Here is a 20,822-nt window from a genome sequence, read left to right as displayed (position 1 = left end):
GGTGAGGGTTTTACCAAGACCTTCATGTGGTCACAAGACAGGCAAGATTGTACATGGATAAAAGTTAGACAGGAACAGTATTCATTTTAACTGTTTAATTTGTCCATTACTTTGCAAATGGCTTGTACTGTGGGTGGTGGGCAAGTCAAAGGTTTACATGCTATTCCAGCTTTCTCTTTTCTACTGCAGGAAAAAGTCCTCACTGTGCATTCCTCCACCACACACAACTGTATGGATCCTGCAATGGGAACTGGTAGGAAAGGGGTCTTAATCTCCACCACAGTTCTTTTCAGCATTAAACCTTAATAAAGCAGTTTCATCCTTGGAGATTTGGAATTGCACAACGATTATACTGTATGAAGCCTCCAAAATAGTGTGAGAACAGCGCCTGGGTCTTTTGTCCAAGTCACATCAATAAGAGCCATGGGTGGAGATTGACTCATAACCCAGCACCATCCTGGGAGCTGCTGTGGCAGGAAAAGACGATATTCTGCTGCCAGTGGCCCCTGCTGACCATCCTGCCACTCTTTTCCAGTGGAACTCCAAAGGAGGTATAGTACAATAAAGTAAGATGGTTCTGAAGAGACACACTGCTTGCTAGGAGCTGACTGAAGGGAGACTCCTTCATTTGTACAGTTGTCAGGTCAAACCAGGGGAAGGTGCTGGGAAGAGAAAACAGGCTGGATTATGGGCAACAGCTACTAGTTCCAGATCTGTGATTTAACAAGATGGCTTTGATCAAAACTCTCAATCTTAGCCCATTGAGAAAGCAACATGATTCAGAACCCTTTGTTCTTTGGACAAAGCCAGAACTGCCCACAATAAGCAAAACTTCTATGGTATTATTGGGATGATCCTGCACAAACAGGATGCAATGGACCAACTGCATTCAGCTGTATATCCATAAACAAACATATCCACACACAAGAGTGTCTGTCAGTGCCTTGCCTTTGGATTGTCTTCCACTATTAATAACAGTTCACTCTAGCATGACCCTTTAACTAACTCTATATATTTCTATTATGCTCATCACAATGAGACCCTGATCCTGACTGGGGCCACTTGGTGATATTGCACTACAACTAATAAAAGAGTAATGTAGAAAACAGATTTAATGGAAATGGATGGCTCAGAAATTGGTAATGAGATCATTAGTACTCAGTTCAAATCAAGCTTTCACTGATAGTATCCAAAAGCCATTATCACACGTGACCCAGGGATCCTTTGATATCAGAGGGTGGGGGAATACACATTAATGATGAGTAAATGACTAAATACAATTTGTATCACGTACACGATTAGTCGATAAGGGGCTGCTGCAGCTCTAAAGTTTAAATGTAGTGGGAATCAGATGTGTAAGCAGCTGGGCTCCTACATTTAAACTGCAGGATCCCACATTGCACCTCTGCCTCCCTTCCCCCTCCATGGAGATGGTGCTGGGGGAAACCGGCTTTTAAGCCAGCTCCCACTACCTCCCCCCCCCCCACTCTTTGCTGCCTCTGACGTACACTATTTGACTACTCTTTTACATCCCTAGTACACATACGGTTTTACAAAGGTTCCTGGGACTGGATAACTGCATAATACACCAGAAGGGTTAACTAAAGGATGGCATATGAAATTTCTACCAAGAGCTGGTAGCCCACTGGTCAACATAATTATTGCAAAATGTATATACAGATAATATTTAAGGAATTGTGTCTATACTGAAAATTATGTTCTTTAGGTCCAGGAATTAAGGTACATCACCAGGAAGTGACAAACCTCTGATATGTTCCTTCCAAGTATGAGATTACAGATGCTTATTTCACTGGCCATGCATGTACTGTATGCCTCACAAAGCATATTGAGCCTGCTGCCGCACAAGTGAGAGAGAGAGAGAGAGAGAGAGAGGAAAAATGTACAGGGAAAAACAATGAGTGGGAGAGTGTTTGGTTTATGAATGAGGACAAAGCATAAGAAGACTATATCTTTGAGGGGGAGGCAAAAAGATCCATAGTTTCCTTCATGCAGAAGGCAAGCTATTTGCATGCTTGCCTTATAAAGGAGGAGGTTCACAGACATCCTGGCTGTATAACACTAAGAAGAATTTTGTAGTAAGCAACATTCAACAAGACATGAGACTATCTTGCTAATTACTGGTAGGCTCTAGAACGTGTTTTATAATTTTATATGTAACCATTTATTTTCAATATTTCTACTTGCTATTACTCTAATCTCTATGTTTTGTTCATAAAGTGATATTTGTTCATAGTGAAATCAAGTATAGGTGGTGTGTGTTAAGCTGGGCCATGATATAAGGTGGAAATGAAAAACTGGGTCATACTTTTTCTTTGGAAGCAGCCAATCTGTGAATTGGTGGAATAGGGAATTAGTGGAATAGAGACTGGGGTATGCGAGGAAACACTCAAAGGGCTAGAATGTGCCAATCACTAACCTGCAGCATGACAGTGGGTTCTGCAAGGCCTAGAGGGAAGTGTTTGCATTGCCCATGGAGTTGAGGAACTGGCCTATGGCTTCCTCACACTAAGGGCAGGTGGTAGAGTGGTGTGTCAAAACTGTGGATACACCATTTAACAACTGTTCAGTGGTCTATATGAAATGTGCTGGGGGTCTCAGTTTGGTTCTTATTGGACAGGTCTTTTGGTATCTGGCTTCTAATAGAACAATCAGATGTTAGATAGATGATACAGCCACTCTGTCATGGCAACATGACCTGGAGACATCAAGTGCATCCATCTACTATCAAGATGATAAGAGGGCTGCCCGTAACCAGACAGCACCCTGTTTGTTCTGAACAGGTGATCACATAAGAAAAAACTACTAACAGATTACCCCCCTTTTGGCTTGAGAGGTCAAAGTCTGAGTAGGCCCTGGAGACTTACTTCCCTTCTCCCTCCTAGCAATTATCCCTCAAAGGCACATTGGGAGTGAGAAGTAAATTGTCTTTGCCATTGCACCTGCCTGGAGGAATAAAAAGCAGTTCTCATGTTCTGGGTATGTTCGTTTAATAATTTTCACAAACATTACATTTAACTTAAATGTTTTAAACAGAAAAAGCAAATCTGATTGGAGCAAGCCAGAAGCTCCACAAGATGAATGCCATACAAGGCGGCAGCAATAAAGCTATCCATCTGTATAGCCCTGTCTGAGGGTGACAAGACACTTTACAAATCATATATATAGTAGTCCAATGTCTGTGACTAACGCTGTAGTGTTACAGAGTCGCCTCTGGGGAGCGCTGTTGCCTCGCACTATGGTGCTCGGCTGAGTTCTGTGCCACTGAGCTGGGCCGCAGCGGGGGAGCAAGTGGCGCAAGCAGCCGTTTGGGCCCCGAGCTCCCCATGCAGCACCGGTGGCGGGGCCCAGCTGTGTACATCACCGCCACGCCCGCCTTTTGCCTCCCACCGTGGCGCTCAGCTGAGTTCTGCACCGCTCCGCCGGGCCGCCGCGGTGGGAGCAAGCGGCTGTTTAGGCTCCGCGCTCCCTGTGCTGCATGAAGAGCATGGAGCCCAAACAGCTGCTTGCCCCCGCACAGGGAACACAGAGCCCAAACAGTCGTTTGGGTTCTGCGATCCCCCGAATGATAGGCAGGAGAGGGAGGAGACGAGAAACGGAGAGTGAGAGGCAGGAAGAGGAGAAGAGAAAGAGAGACGGAGAGAGAGGCAGGAGGTGGAGGAGAGATGGGGGGGAGAGGCAGGAGGAGGAAGAGAGAGAGAGAGAGAGACAGACATAGAGGAGAGTCCCGAAAAATCCCATTCTATCCCGAAAAATCCCAGGTTATTGGCTAGTAAATAAATAAAGCTTCATCGGCCCTCCTGCTACTCATAAACTAGGTGAGTATTAATCTCACTTTATAGACAGAGAAAGGAAGTGACATCCCAAGTTCGTACAGGAGATCTGTGATAGAAAAAATGAATCTAGGTGTCCTAATGCCACATTCTCTTCTCCAGTTCTGAATATGGATCCTTGAAAAGGATAAAGGAACATTACTCATCATTTTCATCCAAATCCACTGATAAATGTATGGTGGCATTGGCATGCTGTGGACATGAGGTCAGACACCAGGACAATATTTTCCAGATGGCTAGCCAAGGTGGTGGTTCTTTACCAAGAAGACCGGGAAACATTAAAACCAAAAGTTTTGCTGAAGTTTGGAAATGAAACCGGACAAAGAGTCAGAGTACTAGGCAAGCAGCAGCAGGAGCCACTTAACAGAAATTTTGTACCTGTCCTGGTATCTTAGGAAGTACAGACAAATGAATCTCACTTCACTACCAGGTAAACTGGTTTAAATGGGAGAGGCCCTTCCAGAGCCTTTGGATCGAGCTGCGAGCCAAGCGAGAGCTCTGGCAGCGACCAGGCTGCTTGATGACAGTTAAAAAGAACTATGAAAGACCTACAGTAACATGATATGTTAGGACTAACCAGCACAGCTTCTGTAAAGAAAGATTATGTCTTACTAAAGCTCTTTGCGTTAGCCAAACTAGATAAGGATGAATCAGCTAACAATTCATTTGAACTTCAAAACCCTTCAGTGATATCGATGTAAATTAGACTCCTAGGGTAAAATTCTGTCATGAATCAGAGTGGTAAAGGGAAAGGAAATGGATCCTCCTATATTTCTATTCTATTTTCACCCTGCCAAAAATAAGATGCCTTATGTTTCCATGCTAGAGCCAGTGCTTAGGATAATTATTATTGATCTTTAAAGGAATAAACAGCAAATTAGCAACATTTGCAAATGACATGACATTATTTTGGTTATTTACAGCTTTAAAATACCTGTGACCATGGTAATCAAGGGGAAAGATTTCACTATGTACAGTGGCCACAAAAGAACAAACAACATTAGTTTTCCTAAATAATGGAATGGAAAATAATGTTGATAATATTTAATGCCAGTGTTATAATGCAGTTATATAAATCAATGACATACCCTCATCCAGAATACCATCTCAAGGCAAAAATACAGCAGAAAGAGGAGGAGTTTCAAAGATAAGCAATGAAAGATTGAAAGACCTGGAACGATTTCTGTGTAAAGAGAGACTGAGACTATGGGGACTGTCTGGTTTAGACAGAAGAGCAATAAGAAAGGACATGATAGCAGTATATAAAATAATGAACAGTCTAGAGAAGGTGAATCATGTCTTCTCAAATAAGAATAAAGGGACATTTGATTAAACTGATTTTTATATGATGCATGCTTTATCTGCCACAAGACAACAGTGATACCAAGGGCATCATAGGATTTAAAACAGAACTAGACATTTAGATATTTTTAGCAGGCTTAAGTCCCTCTGTGGTCTCGTATTTAATTTTTTATGTATATTTGTATTGTGTTTTTAAAATTTTTGTAAGCTGCCTCAAATATTTTAAAGAGGTGATGTAAAAATATATTAAATAAATACATTAGACTTTTTTGTTTAAAGGAAGGGATATAAGTCAGCCTATTTCAGAGCAGAACCTAAGCATTGAGTGAGAGATTAAAAACAAACTCCCTATGGACAGATTAGTCTCGATTATTCATTATGCATTTCCTGAACCTCCTTTCGGGCATTTGGTACTGGCTACTGTCAAACACAGGATACCGAACTAGAAGGCCTAGCAGTGTGGACTGTCCAGTATGGAAATTCTCTGTTCTGCTGTTTTACACCAAGTTGTACAACTGGAACAGGACGCACATATCCCCATTGAGTAAATTCTTATCAATATAAATAAGAATAGAGGGGCTAGGGGCTCAGACTGAGATACTGAGGCATTTTGCCAGTATATTGTTCTTTGAGTTATCACAAGGTAACAAAAAGTGCCAAAGTCCCATTTTAGGAACTTGGGAGCCAAATCTAATAACAATAAAGGAGACTTTGGCGCTTTCTTTAAATTGACCCAACAGTCACTGGTGCATGACATGAAATCAGGAGGGTGTGTACAGTATTCTTCCTCTGCAATAGGAAGACTCTTGGCTTTCAAATCCTGGTATGTGGAAAAGGTTCAGAGAGGGTGGCCAAGAAAAAACATCTGAAGTTCGGCACTTTACTTACTCTTCTTCAGTCAGGGAGGAGACAAAGGTTTGGTTGACAAAGTTCCCACACACAAACCGTGGGCAGGAGGTCTTTTCTGCACAGATGGGGCATTGCTTGGGGAAACATACATCATTCAGTAACTCCAATGCCTGCTGGTGGGGCAGGTGCCGCCACATACAACTGTTCAGGGCTGCATAGAAAACTGCCTCCAACCATTTGCCAGTGACAGCAATTCTCTCTGCATAACAATCAGAGAACAAATTTTGTCAGTTATCACTACATACACTCGTAAGCAGGGTCAGGGTAAACTCTACCCTGACATCTGGTGGTGAACTGTGGCAAGTGGTGCAAAGAGACTTCAGGGGCCGATCCCAATTTGAATAGACACACCCACCCTGTCTAGTATGTGCTCACAGCAGCCCAAATGGTCATGTTGGCCACTGTGGGACCCCCAGTCTCTGTTATTGAGGTGGGGGGGGATAAAAGTGTTGTTACCCTGATTATATGAATCAAGGACAATGGAATGGTGGAACTGTTTATGACAGAGGGATTCGCCATAAACTAAGTAGCACTCGCTAGACAAGGGGCATGGGTTCCAAAACCAGTCAAATTGAGAAAGGCTGGGGACAGGTCTCTGTACCTAGTGGTGGGACCCTGTCTGAGGGCCCAAGGAACACTGATTACACACCCTTTTCTCTCCACTGTGGAATATCAAAATTAATTTGGATTCTGTTAGGAGTCTAGTTGTGATCTGTTGAGCATTAGTGCTGAAGCTCCTCTGTTCTGAGCTGAAATCGCTGTGGGGGAGCCTGGTGCTATAGTGCAGACGGAGCTGAAATCACTGTTGCTGAGGGAAGCCTGGCGCTATAATGCAGAAGGAGCTGAAATCACTGTTGCGGAGGGGAGCCTGGTGCTGAGCTGCTGGGTTACTAACAGAGCAGCTTGCAAGGGACAACTAGCAAGCGCAGGTGGACAGCAGAGCGGTTTGCCAGACAGCAGGTGCGGGCAGACAGCAGACGGGGACAACCTGCGGCAGCAGACAGCCAGCCAGTGGGGCAGCAGCAGCAGACGGGGACAACCTGCGGCAGCAGCCAGCCAGCCAGTGGAGCAGACAGCCAGCGGAGCAGCGGCAGGAGCAACCAGCTGGCAGCCAAGGGCATGGACTGAGACGGCTGGCGGAGTGACTCGTGTGGACAGCAGCAGAACCCCACAGAGAGGCAGCAGAACCCCACAAAGAGGCAGAGCCAACAGCGTGCTAAGTTGCTGGGTTACTAGCAGAGCAGCTTGCAAGGGACAACCAGCTAGTGCAGGTGGACAGCAGAGCGGTTTCCCGGGACAACCGGTGGGACAACCGGTGGGTGCAGGCAGACAGCAGAGCAGCTGGCGGGGACGACCTGCGGGTGCGGGCAGACAGCAGAGCAGCTAACCTGCGGCTGGTAGGAGTGGCAGCAGACAGCCAGCCAGTGGAGCAGCAGCAGGAGCAACCAGCTGGCAGCCAAGGGCGTGGACTGAGATGGCTGGCGGAGTGACTCGTGTCGACAGCGGCAGAACCCCACAGAGAGGCGGAGCCATCGGCGGCCACATAAGGTGCATCGATCCCCGCCCCTCCAGGTTGGGAGGGTGAAACCCTGCCGGGTGAACTTTTGAACCCTGGGGCGGCACTGACCCAGGGCAGAGACTTTTGGGGTGTTGGACTTTTGGGGATTTGTGGCTGGGGGGAGGGCCTTTGCTGATGCTTGGTCTGTAAATCCGAGTTGTGGTGTTTTCCCAATTTAATGCTGATGTCGGTTACCTCATGTTATAAAAGGTTTGCTGCTATACTGAGGCTCTGTGCTTGCGAGAGGGGAAGACTTGCCTCTTTGAGGCACCCAGAGGTATATGTAAGATTTCCCAGGTCACTGGGTGGGGGCTCGAGCCGGTGTTGTATTACCTTGTTGCCCTTGCTGCTATTTACTCGGCCTGGCAGAAGGGTTACACACTGATGTAAAGGAAACAGCAGAGATTTTTTTTATATCTCTTCCAATCTTGTTCTCAGTCAAAAAAGAGTCAGAATGGCAATAGCTCTACAATGTGCTTTTTTATAGGCAAAAGAGGAGAGATTCAAATCCAATAAGTAATAATAATATGCTAGCTTATATCCATCTAGGACATTTCAGCCCAAAGTGCTTTACAAACTGTGTGTAGTAGAACCACTCATTCACTGCAGCTGTCAGTGTGGTGGAAACTAACCGTTTAAGACAGGAAGTTAAGAAGAATACCATATCCAGGTGAAACCATGGAAGAGATGGGAGACTCTAGTGGTGGCAAGGTAATTTTCAAGCTGGAAGTTAGTCAAGGTGGACACCAAAATACTGATTTAGTCTTGATCTACTCCACCAAAAGGCCTCTTATCCCCTGTTCGCAGCTTTCCCATCTGAGCGCACCAAAGCTCCTACTAGCTCACCAAAGGAAACGATGGCTCTCAGGAGGGTCAGACAAGAGTTCCAGAAGCACATAGCATACACTACACACACAGACAGAGAGAAGTCTTCTTCACAGTAATTGTCCTGACTGGGGCACTGAAGTACCTGCAAACTCTTTAACAAAATCAGACAAGATAGAGATGAAAAAGATCTTTGAGGTCACTTACTCCATCTCCCTGCCCATGCAGGACTGGTCTCTACTTGATGTTAATTCTGAGTTTTGTCCAGTCTAGTTCTAGCTAGCCAGTGACAGCGCTGCCAACATTTTTATTAGGAGGTTTTTCTTTCACACACTGCATTTCCAAATGACTGTTCTCATTCAGTGCTGCTCAGTCAGGATAGAAACTGACTAGCTATTACTCTATATACCCAGCACTGTTCACCGATTACTTGGGCTAGGACAGGCTCAGAATAGTGTGAATGTGAAGCAAAGACATTGTTTCTAATGCCACAGGAAAACATCTGCCAAGTGAGGAGAAATACATTTACCTTTGGTGTTACAGGGACAAGTAGCCTGTATAATAATAGGGTCTTGGAGTGCAGCTCTGACCGTCCCATTTGTCCCCCCCACATTCTCTAAGTCTCTGATATTGCATTGGTACTGTGGCCTCAGGATGGCACTGTAGCAAAGGAGTTGCTTCAACCTGAAAGCAAAGTCAGTCAAATAACTAACTCAGAAGTATCCAGTGCCCAGAGTGGCATACCAAGAAAGAATAAAAGTACATTTTTATACCATTCATTCTAAACTCTGTTTACAGTATCCCTAACATGCAGCCCCTCCCCCCATTGGACAACATGTGGCAATAAGGGTGTTATAGCCAGACACAAAGGCAAATCTTTGCTCTTATGGTAAGTCAATGTCCACACAGGTGATGGGTCTTTAAATTGAAGATCCTGTCTGAAAGAACCACATTCAGCAAAGTGCAGGGCACCAAACGCTAGCCAGAGGAGGCTGAGTCAGTGCTGCTAGGATTCTAACCTGAGTATGTGAGAGCTAGAACATTTCACACAATATCTTGGGCTTAGCAAGTATTTTTGGTTGGCTGTTTGGTTGAAAACAAATGAGTCTGTGCTATATCTTGGTCCAATATTGATAAAACTCCACCAACTAGGATTTGGCTCTTTATCCTTTCTTACTTGGATAAAGTCACTTCCATATCTTTCAGAATAATAGAAATCAAGAAAAGGATTGGGTGCTCTGGAGGCCAGTAATAGGACATTAGCTCTTCATTGCTAGGATCCTGATTTAAATCCAGCCCATCCCAGTAGTTATTGAAAGGTATGCCCAGGAGATGACTATCAGTAGCCTGTGTAAAATGAGATTAAAGTGGGTCTAAGCATTGTTCCTACTGTAGGGGTATGTCTAGACCACATGTCACCAGAGGGATGTAAATTAGACATACCGAAATTGCTAATGAAGCAGGGATTTATATATCCCCTGCTTCATTAGAATAAAAGTGGCTGCTGCTTTTTGCTGATGCGGCACTTTGCCAGCAAAAAGCGGCAGTCTAGACTGGGATCAGTTGACAAGGAAAGCCTTTTCCAACTGATCCTGTAAACCAGGTTGCACAAGGCATAAGGGATCAGTTGGAAAAGGCTTTCCTTGTCGACCGATCCCCATCTAGACTGCCACTTTTTGCCAGCCAGGTACCATGTCGGCAAAAAGCGGCGGCCACTTTTATTCTAATGAAGTGGGGGATATTTAAATCCCCGCTTCACTAGCAATTTTGGTATGTCTTATTTACATCCCTCTGGCGACAGAGGGATGTAGTCTAGACATACCCATGATGTCTACAGCACAAAGAATCTTGTTACATTTATTCCCTTTTTAGCCATTTCAGCAGAGCAGCCAAGAACTGAATGGGCCACAAAGGCTGAACTTCTCCCAGTATCACCATCTCAATCAGTCAAAAATCCTAGGTCAGCCCCCCTTCCCCAATCATGCAGTGAATTTAAAAATCATTCATTTGTTTTATCTGTTACTTCACGTTACCTGCTTTTTATTTCTGGCCTCCTGAGGTTTGAGCCCTAGGGGACACTCAGGACTTGTTTCAAACTTTTCAACCATGAGAACTAGAAATTTACTTAAAAAAAAGCTGAAGTTCTCATGTATTCTCATGTACACATGGCTGTAGAGGCTGGAGCTTTAAGAAAACCATCAGATATTGTGCAACTTGTGATAAAATCATGAGAGCTAGCAGCACTGTTGTCCACGTGCCAGGTCAACACATTGGCAGTATTTGCCTTGTGTGTGCACAAATCAAGGGATTTAGTGTGCTGCGCTATCAAACCAGAACTTACAATCAATACTACCTGGGCAACGGAACAGCAGTGACTAGGCTGTACACAATGCAGGGCTCCCGAAGATAACTGTGAATTTCTGAGCAGATGTGCTGCAGATGACATGGGAGGCAACAAAGAAACACAATGTCTGCCCAGGCCACGAGTTGGCCGTTGTCATAAAAACATTCAACTCCCAGCTGCTGGAACTCTGCTAAAGAAGACACAAAAAAAGACAATCACCTCCCCAGCACCAACAAGCCAGGAGCAGCAACTAGTTAGTCTGCACCACCCACACTGGTGTAGGGTCATCATGGTGTTTGCTCTCAGGCACCATTGGTGAGGGATGAGAGGCATGCATCAACCCATCTAATAAGGGGGGCAATCTAGCTCCTCTCACCAGACGGTCCTTAAGAGCTTAATTAGCAGCTACCCATTAACATTACTGATGCACAGCCCATGGCAGCCAAGTTACAGAGAAATAAGCCTCTCTGCTAAGAATAAATATTAAGAAAGTGTGGTTGTTTGGCACTGTTTCATGAATATTGATTACACTTTTAACTGGATCAGCCAAGCCTCAGGATCTGGCTGATTTTCAAGATCTATAAAAAGCCATTTAATAATACCTTTCCCTTCCCCTCCCCCCATTTTTGAGAGGGTTTATTGTTTTAAGCAGCTCCCTGCAGGACAGTTATCCTCTGTTCATCTTGGTTTATGAGTCAGTTTTACGTGGCATTTGACATTTTGCATGCAATTATGATCTATAAAATTGCACTTTTCATTTTGTATTTTTAACATTTTGGAGTAACGAGAGAAAGGAACATCTTGTACTACTGAACCTACAATTATAGACTGAGGAGAGACCCTGGCAACAGAGGTTTTTCAGGTCAACACAGATATTGATTTGGAGAGCTATTTTATCCATCAAGTGAATATTTAACATGCAAGTGTTGGTGTCGCAGCCACTGAGCAATGATGGGAAAAACTGCTGGGGAGAATTTAGAAGAGTGCAGCAAAAACAATTAAGAGCTGGTGGGTCTGACTTCTGAGGAAAGATTAAAGCAGCAAAATATGTATCACTTATAATGATAACTAATGAGGGGGGAACAATAGCTCTCTATAAATATCTGAAGGCTGTAAATCCCACAGAGGAGGTGTGTTGGTTAGGGTGCTCTAAGGCGGTATTATAGAATAATGAAGTTAAATTAAAAAAAAGTAGGAAAACATAGAATTATCAACATTTCCTAATGCTAACAGCCTATGGAATAAAAGTCTCAGGGGGTAGCCATGTTAGTTTGTAACTAAAAAGTCTTAAACAACGAATGAGCTTATAGCATCTTAGAGACTAACCAAAAAATGTAGATAGTATCATGAGCTTTTGTGGGCACAACCCACTTCTTCAGATGTCAAATAGGGAGCAAAGGGTCCAGGGTACAAATATATAGCAGAAAAAGAGGGGGAGGAAAAAACCCTGTCAGTTATAGTGTCTGCGCTAAATTAGACTATTAAATTGTGCCTGATACTCAGCTTTTGATGTCATTTGGGTGTTGAATGTAACCGCCCATCCAAGATGTATCTTTGTTCAATTCTTGCGTGAATGTGTCAAATTTGCGTATGAAGGCCAGTTCCGCAGACTGTATCTAGCTGGTAAGAAATCTGTTGGGGAACATTTTAACTTGCCCAGACACTCACTACTGGATCTAAAAGTGGCTATCCTCTTACAAAATAAATTCAGGAACCAGCTGAGAGAAAATCTGAGAAACTGGCCTTCATATGCAAATTTAACACATTCTGTTGTCTGGTGGGGCAGCGGCCGCAGTTATGGCCATGCTAATCAATGCTGCCCGAGGGCCCCACCGTGCCTTGCACCCATCCCGCCGCTCCATGGCCATCACAGCATCTCCGAGCCTACCTTACTCTCTGTAGTTGCTTTCACGTGGCTGAGAGAGCTTGTTGATACAGATGACACTGATATCATCATTCTGTTGCCCAGCAGGAACATTCTGCCGCCCACCATATCAACTCAGCCCTGCCCTGCCAATTCAGACCACCAGCTGCACCTTGCTCCCTGCCCCCACACCATAGGTGTTATCACGTCATCAGCATCAACAGGCTCTCTCAGCAAAGCGAAAGCAGCCAGAGAGAAGAGGGTTGTTACGCATAGTGGCCAGACAGAGGGGGGTTGCTGTGTGTAGCAAGCAGGGGGCACATCCCCCTAGTTCTACTATATATCTGTAACCCTTGTTCCATATTTGTCATCTGAAGAAGTGGGTGGTACCCACAAAGCTCATGATACTATCTGTATACAGGCAGTCCCCGACTTACGCGGATCCGACTTATGTCGGATCCGCAGTTACGAACGGGGCTTTTCTTGCCCCGGAGGACACAGACTGTGGGACCTCGTGGTCCCGCCGCCCGTGTACTCCGGGGCGAGAAAAGCTGCTCTGCGTCTCCCTGGTCTGCAGACCAGGAAGACGCGGAGCAAAGCCGCGGAGGGGCTCGGGCAGCCTGGGCTGTCCCGCCGCCGGCTTCCCCCCAGGCTTTGCAAAGTACTAAAATACAGGCAGTCCCCGGGTTATGTACAAGATAGGGACTGTAGGTTTGTTCTTAAGTTGAATCTGTATGTAAGTTGGAACTGGCGTCAGCCGCTGCTGAAACTGATCTGTTTCAACCGCGGCTGAATCTGGACGCCAGTTCAGACGCCCGCGGAGGGGCTGGAGCTGCAGAGCAGCTCAAGCGCGCCTGGGCTGTCCCGCCGCCGGCTTCCCCCGAGGGGAAAGTCTGGGGGGAAGCTGGGGGGAAAGCCGCTCATCAGTTTCAGCAGCAGCTGACTTGGGTACGCCTGGGTTTCTTAAGTTGAATCTGTATGTAAGTCAGAACTGGCGTCCAGATTCAGCCGCGGTTGAAACTGATCAGTTTCAGCAGCGGCTGACGCCAGTTCCAACTTACATACAGATTCAACTTAAGAACAAACCTACAGTCCCTATCTTGTACATAACCCGGGGACTGCCTGTATTTTAGTCAGTCTCTAAGGTGCTACAGGACCATTCATTTTTTCAAGTCTATTTTCAAGTTAAAATAGACTTTCAAAAGAAAAGAGTAAAGACTCCTTTGTTTCAGTTTAGGGCTGGTTAAGAAGTGTACATAAAAATGGTTTTTGATGGATTTTTTTGTGTGGAAAACTTTAATTAGCTGAAAAGTGTCTGCTTTCCACTGAAAATGTTGAGCTCTTGTTTTTGAATATAGTCTAATATTTTCTGTGGAAAAAAAATTCTCACCAGCTCAAGTTAGGACACTGAATATGAAGTCAGTCAAAGAAGGAATGAACCCACTAGATGAGTTTTGCAGTGTCTGGGGTACTTGGCTTAGATATGCTAGGTCTTTTCCCATTCAAATTCCCATGATTCAATAGCTCTTACACAGAGTCTCTGGCCTCCTGGTAGACATGTGGATATTCTGAGCCAAAACGCCACTCAGCTCCAGTAGTGCCCTCACCAGCTGCTTCCCAATGTGGCCTCCGCCAATAATCCCAACCTTCAGGCTTTCACTGCCCATGGATTCTTTGGAGGAAATCAGCGAAACCTTCCCTCTGTCCTCTTTCTTCCTGAGAAATGACACACAGAGCTGGCGTCACCCCACCAGGAACTAGAATGTATCCATTACCCAGAAACTGGGCACTACACTGTCCTCTTTAGGAAGAAACCACTGACCAGATTTTCCTGAAAGGAGAGAAAACTTGTCCCATGCTACGTATTCATTCCCATTTCTAAAACATAAAAGCCAGTGACAGCCCCATCCTCCCCACAAGCTCCAGTTACTCCTTTCCAAGATTTAAAATTCCCATTGATCATTACCTAAATTCACCTTAGATCCTCTGCTAGGTACCCACATCACCATAATCCAGTCCTACCCCACTTCTGAATCACCCCATATAACAAATAACCCTATCCATCCCTTACCAAGTCCACTCTTCAAATCCTCATGAAGAAAAGGGGAGTTCTGCAGTATGTGCAGAAGGGTCACAGGTTTCTCGCAGGAATGGGAGTCGATTCCAGACCCTGAGAGGCCCTCATGGAAGACACCCCCCAGCAGCTCCTTCCTTCAACATCAAGGAGCTACAACTCAAAAACCCCTTGTGACCACATTTGCAGTAATATGGTCTGGGGAGAGACAATATGAGCACAAGACATTTAGGGCTCCAAAGGGCAATATCTACACCTTGAATTCCATCCACTAGCCCACAGATTCACATCTGAAAGGAATGGTCACAGTCACCTCACCCAGAACAGAAGGGGAAATCTCACAGGCTCAGGGGACTGGGAATGAAATATGGAGTCTTCCACCCTCCAGGGCACCCAGACTGACAGGAACCAAGACACCTCATTACACTCTGAAGATTTCCTTAACCCATGCTGAATTAGTGAAAAGGGCCTCCACATCATCAAATTATACCACCACATCTTGAACTAACTGGCCTTCTTGTTGACAATTCAACTCTTCTCTCACTCCTCTTCTTTCCACCAGAAGAGAACTAAGGTCTATTGGTGAAGGGAATTTTGCCAGTTAGCCTGGCTGCCGTTTTTCTGAGGATTAATGGAGGCCTTCAGTCTCCAGGCCTGTCAAGCCAGCTCCTTTCATCAGCACTGAGAAACATTAAAGGAAAGGACACTTATTTCAGTCTTACCTGAGAACACAGAGGAGCTTGCAGAAGAAAACAGCATGGGCACACGCATTCACCATCATCCCCTTGCAGCGTCTTCTCAGACACAATAAAGGCTGCTTGCTTTCTTCCGCTGCTTGCTCAGACTGAAGGGTCTTCAAATTCTCCGTGATATGAGACATCGTGGCCCTGAATGAGAACCTTCAGCAATGAGCACCAGTTAGAAGACTGACCCAGAATCCATCAGTTTGGCATTGCAGCCAATCCCCATGGAGAAGGGGCAGCAAATATGACGCATCACCAGTAGGAAGGAAGAAAGGAAGGAAGAACAGAAAAATCCCAACATGGGATGCAGCAGAACCTGAGATCAAGATGGAGCACTACATGCTGGGACTAACATTTCCATGGAGCTACAATCTAATTCATTACAGTATAGGAGTGTAGCTGTGGCTGGCTAGAATTGGCAAGCTGCTGATACAGCACTAGGAAGGATGTAGTTTGGGCTGCTCCTTATTGACAGGTAATACAAAAACTAAGCCAAGGAGAGCAGCTCTAGCCTCCAAATATTATATCTTTCATTCATCACCAGCGTGAGTTGTGTCAGCAATGGGTGCCCCAACATCCTCAGCTTCCTACCCTCCCACCCCTGCTGCTGAGGTGATGTGCAATCATCTCCCTTCCTTCCTTCTGTATCTCTCCCCTCAGTAGCTGAACAGCTTTTAGGTCTCAGCATACAGTCTGGTATTTTTGTTGCCGGAGGTCAGAGCCTCACCAGAGCCACACATGGCTTTCACAGGAACAGCATGCAGTCTCATTGCAAAGCACATCACAGTGCAAACACAGGACCCTCTGGTTGTTACCAATTTTAGACAAAGTTTTGAGCACCCCTGACTCCAAATGAAATGAAAGAGCTCGGTGCCTTCTGGACTCGGACCCATATCGTGGAATCACCATTCCAGTTCATTTGACAGTGATGGGAAGCTTTAGACATTGAATAAACCACTTCTTCAAGCCAGGCAACAGTCAGGCCTTTTTCAGGGAAGCAGACAGCTTTTTGCATCAGTTGGCCTAGCAGCCCAATGCCCACCCATTCTCCTACTTAAGGACTGCAGTCAGTCATTGCCTCAGTGGCCAGTATGGGGGGCTACTGAGCAACAAAAGGCACTTCCCTCCTCTTGTCCCAAGGGCTGGGAGCTGCGCCTGTGCCCACCAGAAACTGATCCTGAAAATAGGCCTAACTACACAAAGATAATGCAGCAAGGACGGGGCATTCCTATGGGTTTCTCCAGCACTCCTTTCTCAGGCAAAGCACCCACTGAGTAGGGGAGGCTGGATATTGCCAACGATGCCCTCCTCCCACAGCAGGCCTGATGCACCAAGTCAGACCCCAAGACTCTCCAGTTATAAGCAAATTGCTTTGTTTATAACATCACAAAAAAACAAAGAGCCTGATCCTGAAGCTGTTACTCCCATGACTAGCCCTATTGACTCCGATGGCACTATAGCATGAGTAAGGAACACTCAAGTGAATAACTCACAATCAGTGTTCCCTTTAAGATGAGTACTTGAGCAGCCACCTAAGAGATTCAAATGCCATCCAGCTGATTAACACAGCGCCAATTGCACCCACAGCTGGCAGCATGTGTTTCCACTGGAGTAGACAACTGTACTCCAGATGTGTTTTGGTGCACATAACACAATTTATTCCACACATGGATGGAAAAAATAGAGGGAACATTGTTCACAACCACTGTGCACTTTCCATTGTCTGAATGTTGTATTTTGTCCTGCCCCCAGCTGAAGTGCTGATGAGAAACTACCCATCATCAAGCAGGAAACAGCCCTTCTTGCATAAACTCAAGCCTCAGCAGCCTCCTGGATCTCCCACCAGCTGAGACCTTGAACAGCTGCCTCCGTGCTGTTCTCAACAACAGGCAACCCCCTAGTCTGGAGCCAGGCAACTCAGCACAAACAAGTGAGTTGTCATGGCTATTGCTTAGTTACCAAATGTCCCTGTTAGAACCTAGCTGTTTGCTTAAGACCCCAGACCCTTAAAGGGCCAGGACCACATCATCCATCCCACAGAGAATGGGCAAAAATAAGAGTCATGAGTAAGGTAAAGATTTTGTCATGGGTATGCATAGTAAAAGTCACAGATAGGTCACAGGAAAATAATCAAAAATTCACAGACACCTATGACCTGCCTATGACTTTTACTCAAAATGGGCCGGGGGGGGGGGGGGGGGGGGAGAGGCAAGAGGAATGACTGAGCCCAAACCCTGCTGCAGGAGGGGAGCAGGGTGCAGCATCTGCTCTTTGCGATTATGGTGGCTAAGTGTCTGGTTTTTGCCTGGAACATCTGGTCAAAAAAACGACTCTGGTGGCTCTAGTCAGTGCTGCTGACCAAGCCATTACAACTCTGGTTGGTGGAGCTGGAAGGCCCTACCTGACTCTTTGTGGCTCCCAGAAGCAGCAGTTAGACCCGGAGGCTTTGAGGCACAGAGTGGCTAGGGGACTCTGTGCTGCCCTTGCCCTGTGTGCTGGCTCCACAGTTCTCATGGGCCAGGAACCAGAGCCAACTGGAGCTGCAGGGGTGGCATCTGCACACAGAGTCAGGGTGTGCAATGCTGAGCCTCCTAGCAGCCTTATGCCTAGAAGCCCACATCCCAACATCTTGCCCAATCCTGGATCCCCCTCCTACACCTAAACTCTCCTACCCAGCCTCCTTCCCTAGCTCTGAATTCCTTCCTTTACCTTGAACCCCTCATTTCAGTCACTACAGAATCCACATCCCCCAGCTCAGGGCCTGTCCCCCCTTCCATCTCCCAACCCCCTCTTACATGCCCAACCATTTGGCTCCATACACCCCAGCCCAGAGCCCTCTCCTGCACTCAGGACCCCACATTGCAGGCCCCACCCCAGAGTCTGCACCCTCTCCTGCACCCAAATCCCCAGACTCACCCTGCAAAAAATGAGCAAGTGAGGGAGGACTGGGGAGTGAGCAGCAAAGGCAGAGGAGATGGAGTGAGCAGGATGGGGCTTCAGAGAAGGGACAGGACAAAGGTATTGAAGTTCATATATGCAGATGACATTGCACTGGCTACTCAGGATTCCTCATTTGAAACCTCAGAGAAGGTTCTAGAACAGGACCTGAGAACACTAGAAACCTATTTTAAGGCATGGCAGTTAAAACCAAATGTCTCAAAAACAGTGGCCTCAGCTTTTCATTTGAAAAAAATACCCATGCTAAGTAAACATTAAGCATCCATTTCTGCTGCAATCTCAGCTTCTGTCACCACCTTGCAAAAACCAAAAGGAAAATGTAGGCCAGGGTCAACATTATACAAAAACTTTCAAGAACATCTTGGGGAAAGTGACACACTCCAAACAGAAACATGAGTTGTTGTCCATTCCACAGTGGAATATGACTGTGTCCCAGTTTGGAGCAGAAGCCCGCACACCATTTTAGTGGACACCAAAATTAATGTCACTTTTTGCATAGCTGGCAGCACGCTCCCATCAACACCACTTCATGGCTGCTATTACTGGCTAATATTATGCAAGCACATAGCCTACATGAATGGAGTAAACAAGATAGTGGCAAACATCACACTACTACTCCACCGTGATCTAGAAAAGCCATCTCATGACTGACTAAAATCAATAAGATTTGGCTTGGCTTGTGCCACATACCTCCTTGTGGATAATAAAGAATTGAACAGACAATCTGAAGCCTGGATGGCTTGCCAGTGTAGCAAACAAAAGTCTAATTGACAATCCAACTCTCTTCCCCCAGCACATATGGACACTTCTAAACCATATCCATTAAGAGACTGTAAGATCAAACAGTAGTCATGCCATTGCTTTCACAGTTCCACTATCACCATTCAGAAAGAGAAGATAACTGTCACAAGCAGCCCTCTGGGTTTTGGAGGCAGTGGCATTACCAGGGGTAACCCCTCAGCTGGACATTGCTCTTCTCAGTGGTTACGAAATGTGAGACAGTCACTGTCCAGAAACCCGATTTCCAAACACAGGAAAGGATGCTTTTGCATTTCTCGGGTTCCTTTTCCAGCATATTTAGCTCCCAGTGCTACACTGTTGCAGTATTTAAAGAGCTATCAAGATTCCTGAGCAGCTCCCTTCCCTGCTTCCAAACTCCACAGTTCAGCACTCACCCCAAGACGGACAAGCCTTACTACTTACTAATGTAGGGCCCCAGAATTGCACAATCCTGGATCCACAGGATAGGTGCTAGACCACCAGCTTTGGGAAAGTTTCGAGAAGCCCCTTCAATGTGCCAGACCCACAGGTGTTTTGCTCTTTCTGCACTGCTTAGGCCACAATCCCTCACCACCTCCTCAAACTGAACCTCTAAGGCTTCATCACTCCTACTTCATATTGTGAGCTCTGTTCAATAAGTCCAACTGAGCCAAACCCCTGGCAGAGACCTGTCCACTCTTCAGGGACTAATGCACATCACCAAGTATTTACAGTGACACTCAGGCAGCACTTTCAAAAGAGCCAAATTTATTAGACAACTGGAACATAAGTCTTCAGATTAGCATAGAAAAATGAAAGTTAAAACATCATCCATTCTGGTGAGCACAGAATCCCAGCCAATCCACAGTGAACTCCTTCTTCAGGCTTAGGCTCAGTCTGAACTACTTGGTCAGCTCCAAGGTGGGAGCCCAGTTTCCTTTCAGCAGCCAACTCTCACCTTCCTACCTCACACGTTCCAGTCCTTTGTTCTTAAACTGAGTGATTGCGCTTGGCTTCCCTATTGAGAGGTCAGGAAATTCATCGGCCTCTGCATTGTTGGTTGCTAGGTGCCTGTCCTACTGACTGGATTTGCCATTGCCTTCTCAGATTCTCCATTGATACAGTCAGCCTAGGCCATCCTGGCTCAGACAGCTAGGCAACATTCAACATTCTCTTGAAGGTTTTGGCAAATCCACTTACAATATTATCCTGGTGCAGTAGAGATACTATACCAATAGGAGGCATTCTTCCATCAGTACAGGTAATCCACCTCCCTGACAGACGGCAACTAGGCCCTGGTCTACACTACAAGTTTACGCAAGTATAACTTGTGTTCCTCAGGAGCATGTGAAATCCACACCCCTGAATGACAGTTACTCTGATCTAGCTCCCTGTGTAGACATATCTACTGCCTTTCAGAGGGTAGGGAACCCGCTGATGGGAAACGCTGTCCCATCAGCATAGGTAGCATCTTCACAAAACGGTATAGGGATGAAGCATTGTAAATGCAGACAAGTCCTAGGTCAATAAAGAAATCATCCATCAATCCAGTGCTGTCTATGCTGGGGATTAAGTTGGTACAGGTATGTCTCTCAGGAGTTTGGCTTTTGCACTCCCCTGACCAATGCAGCTATG

General features: G+C 45.8%; 2 protein-coding genes across 4 annotated transcripts in view; one reads left to right on the top strand and one right to left on the bottom strand.

The window, feature by feature from the left end:
- Positions 1–326, top strand: part of SAMD15 (sterile alpha motif domain containing 15) — a 22,606-nt gene extending 22,280 nt beyond the window's left edge. Inside the window, exon 3 of the mRNA XM_006134817.3 lies at positions 190–326. Coding sequence (XP_006134879.1) covers positions 190–306 — 117 coding nt within the window. The 3' untranslated portion in view covers positions 307–326. The remainder of the gene's footprint in view (positions 1–189) is intronic.
- NOXRED1 (NADP dependent oxidoreductase domain containing 1) lies at positions 81–20,822 on the bottom strand. Of its 3 annotated transcripts, none has more exons than XM_006134816.4 (7): positions 18,387–20,822; positions 15,450–15,626; positions 14,185–14,369; positions 10,799–10,979; positions 8,975–9,129; positions 6,042–6,261; positions 81–662 (listed from the first exon to the last, which is right to left on the bottom strand). In XM_006134816.4, exons 2-7 carry the CDS (start codon positions 15,605–15,607, stop codon positions 440–442), a joined length of 1,122 nt encoding a protein of 373 aa, XP_006134878.2. In that variant the 5' UTR covers positions 15,608–15,626; positions 18,387–20,822; the 3' UTR covers positions 81–439. The 3 variants fall into 3 exon arrangements, with proteins under 3 accessions (XP_006134878.2, XP_025046345.2, XP_075782911.1); XM_025190560.2 differs by having other exon boundaries at positions 15,450–15,614; XM_075926796.1 differs by lacking the exon at positions 18,387–20,822 and having other exon boundaries at positions 14,185–14,365; positions 15,450–15,584.

Source organism: Pelodiscus sinensis, chromosome 4, assembly GCF_049634645.1.
Source record: "Pelodiscus sinensis isolate JC-2024 chromosome 4, ASM4963464v1, whole genome shotgun sequence".
In the NCBI taxonomy this organism is placed as follows: Eukaryota; Metazoa; Chordata; order Testudines; family Trionychidae; genus Pelodiscus; species Pelodiscus sinensis.
The sequence above is the reverse complement of the archived record's forward strand: the minus strand, read 5'-3'. Positions and strand labels throughout refer to the sequence as shown.

What these genes read in the sequence shown, in the direction of transcription:
- NOXRED1 (XM_006134816.4), bottom strand. Translation starts at nt 15,607, where the DNA reads ATGTCTCATATCACGGAGAATTTGAAGACCCTTCAGTCTGAGCAAGCA. An exon ending in ACTGCTGTTCCGTTGCCCAG is followed by an intron (nt 9,130 to 10,798) that starts GTAGTATTGATT and finishes CTTTGCTTTCAG; the next exon opens with GTTGAAGCAACTCCTTTGCT. An exon ending in TTGTCCCTGTAACACCAAAG is followed by an intron (nt 6,262 to 8,974) that starts GTAAATGTATTT and finishes ATTGTTATGCAG; the next exon opens with AGAGAATTGCTGTCACTGGC.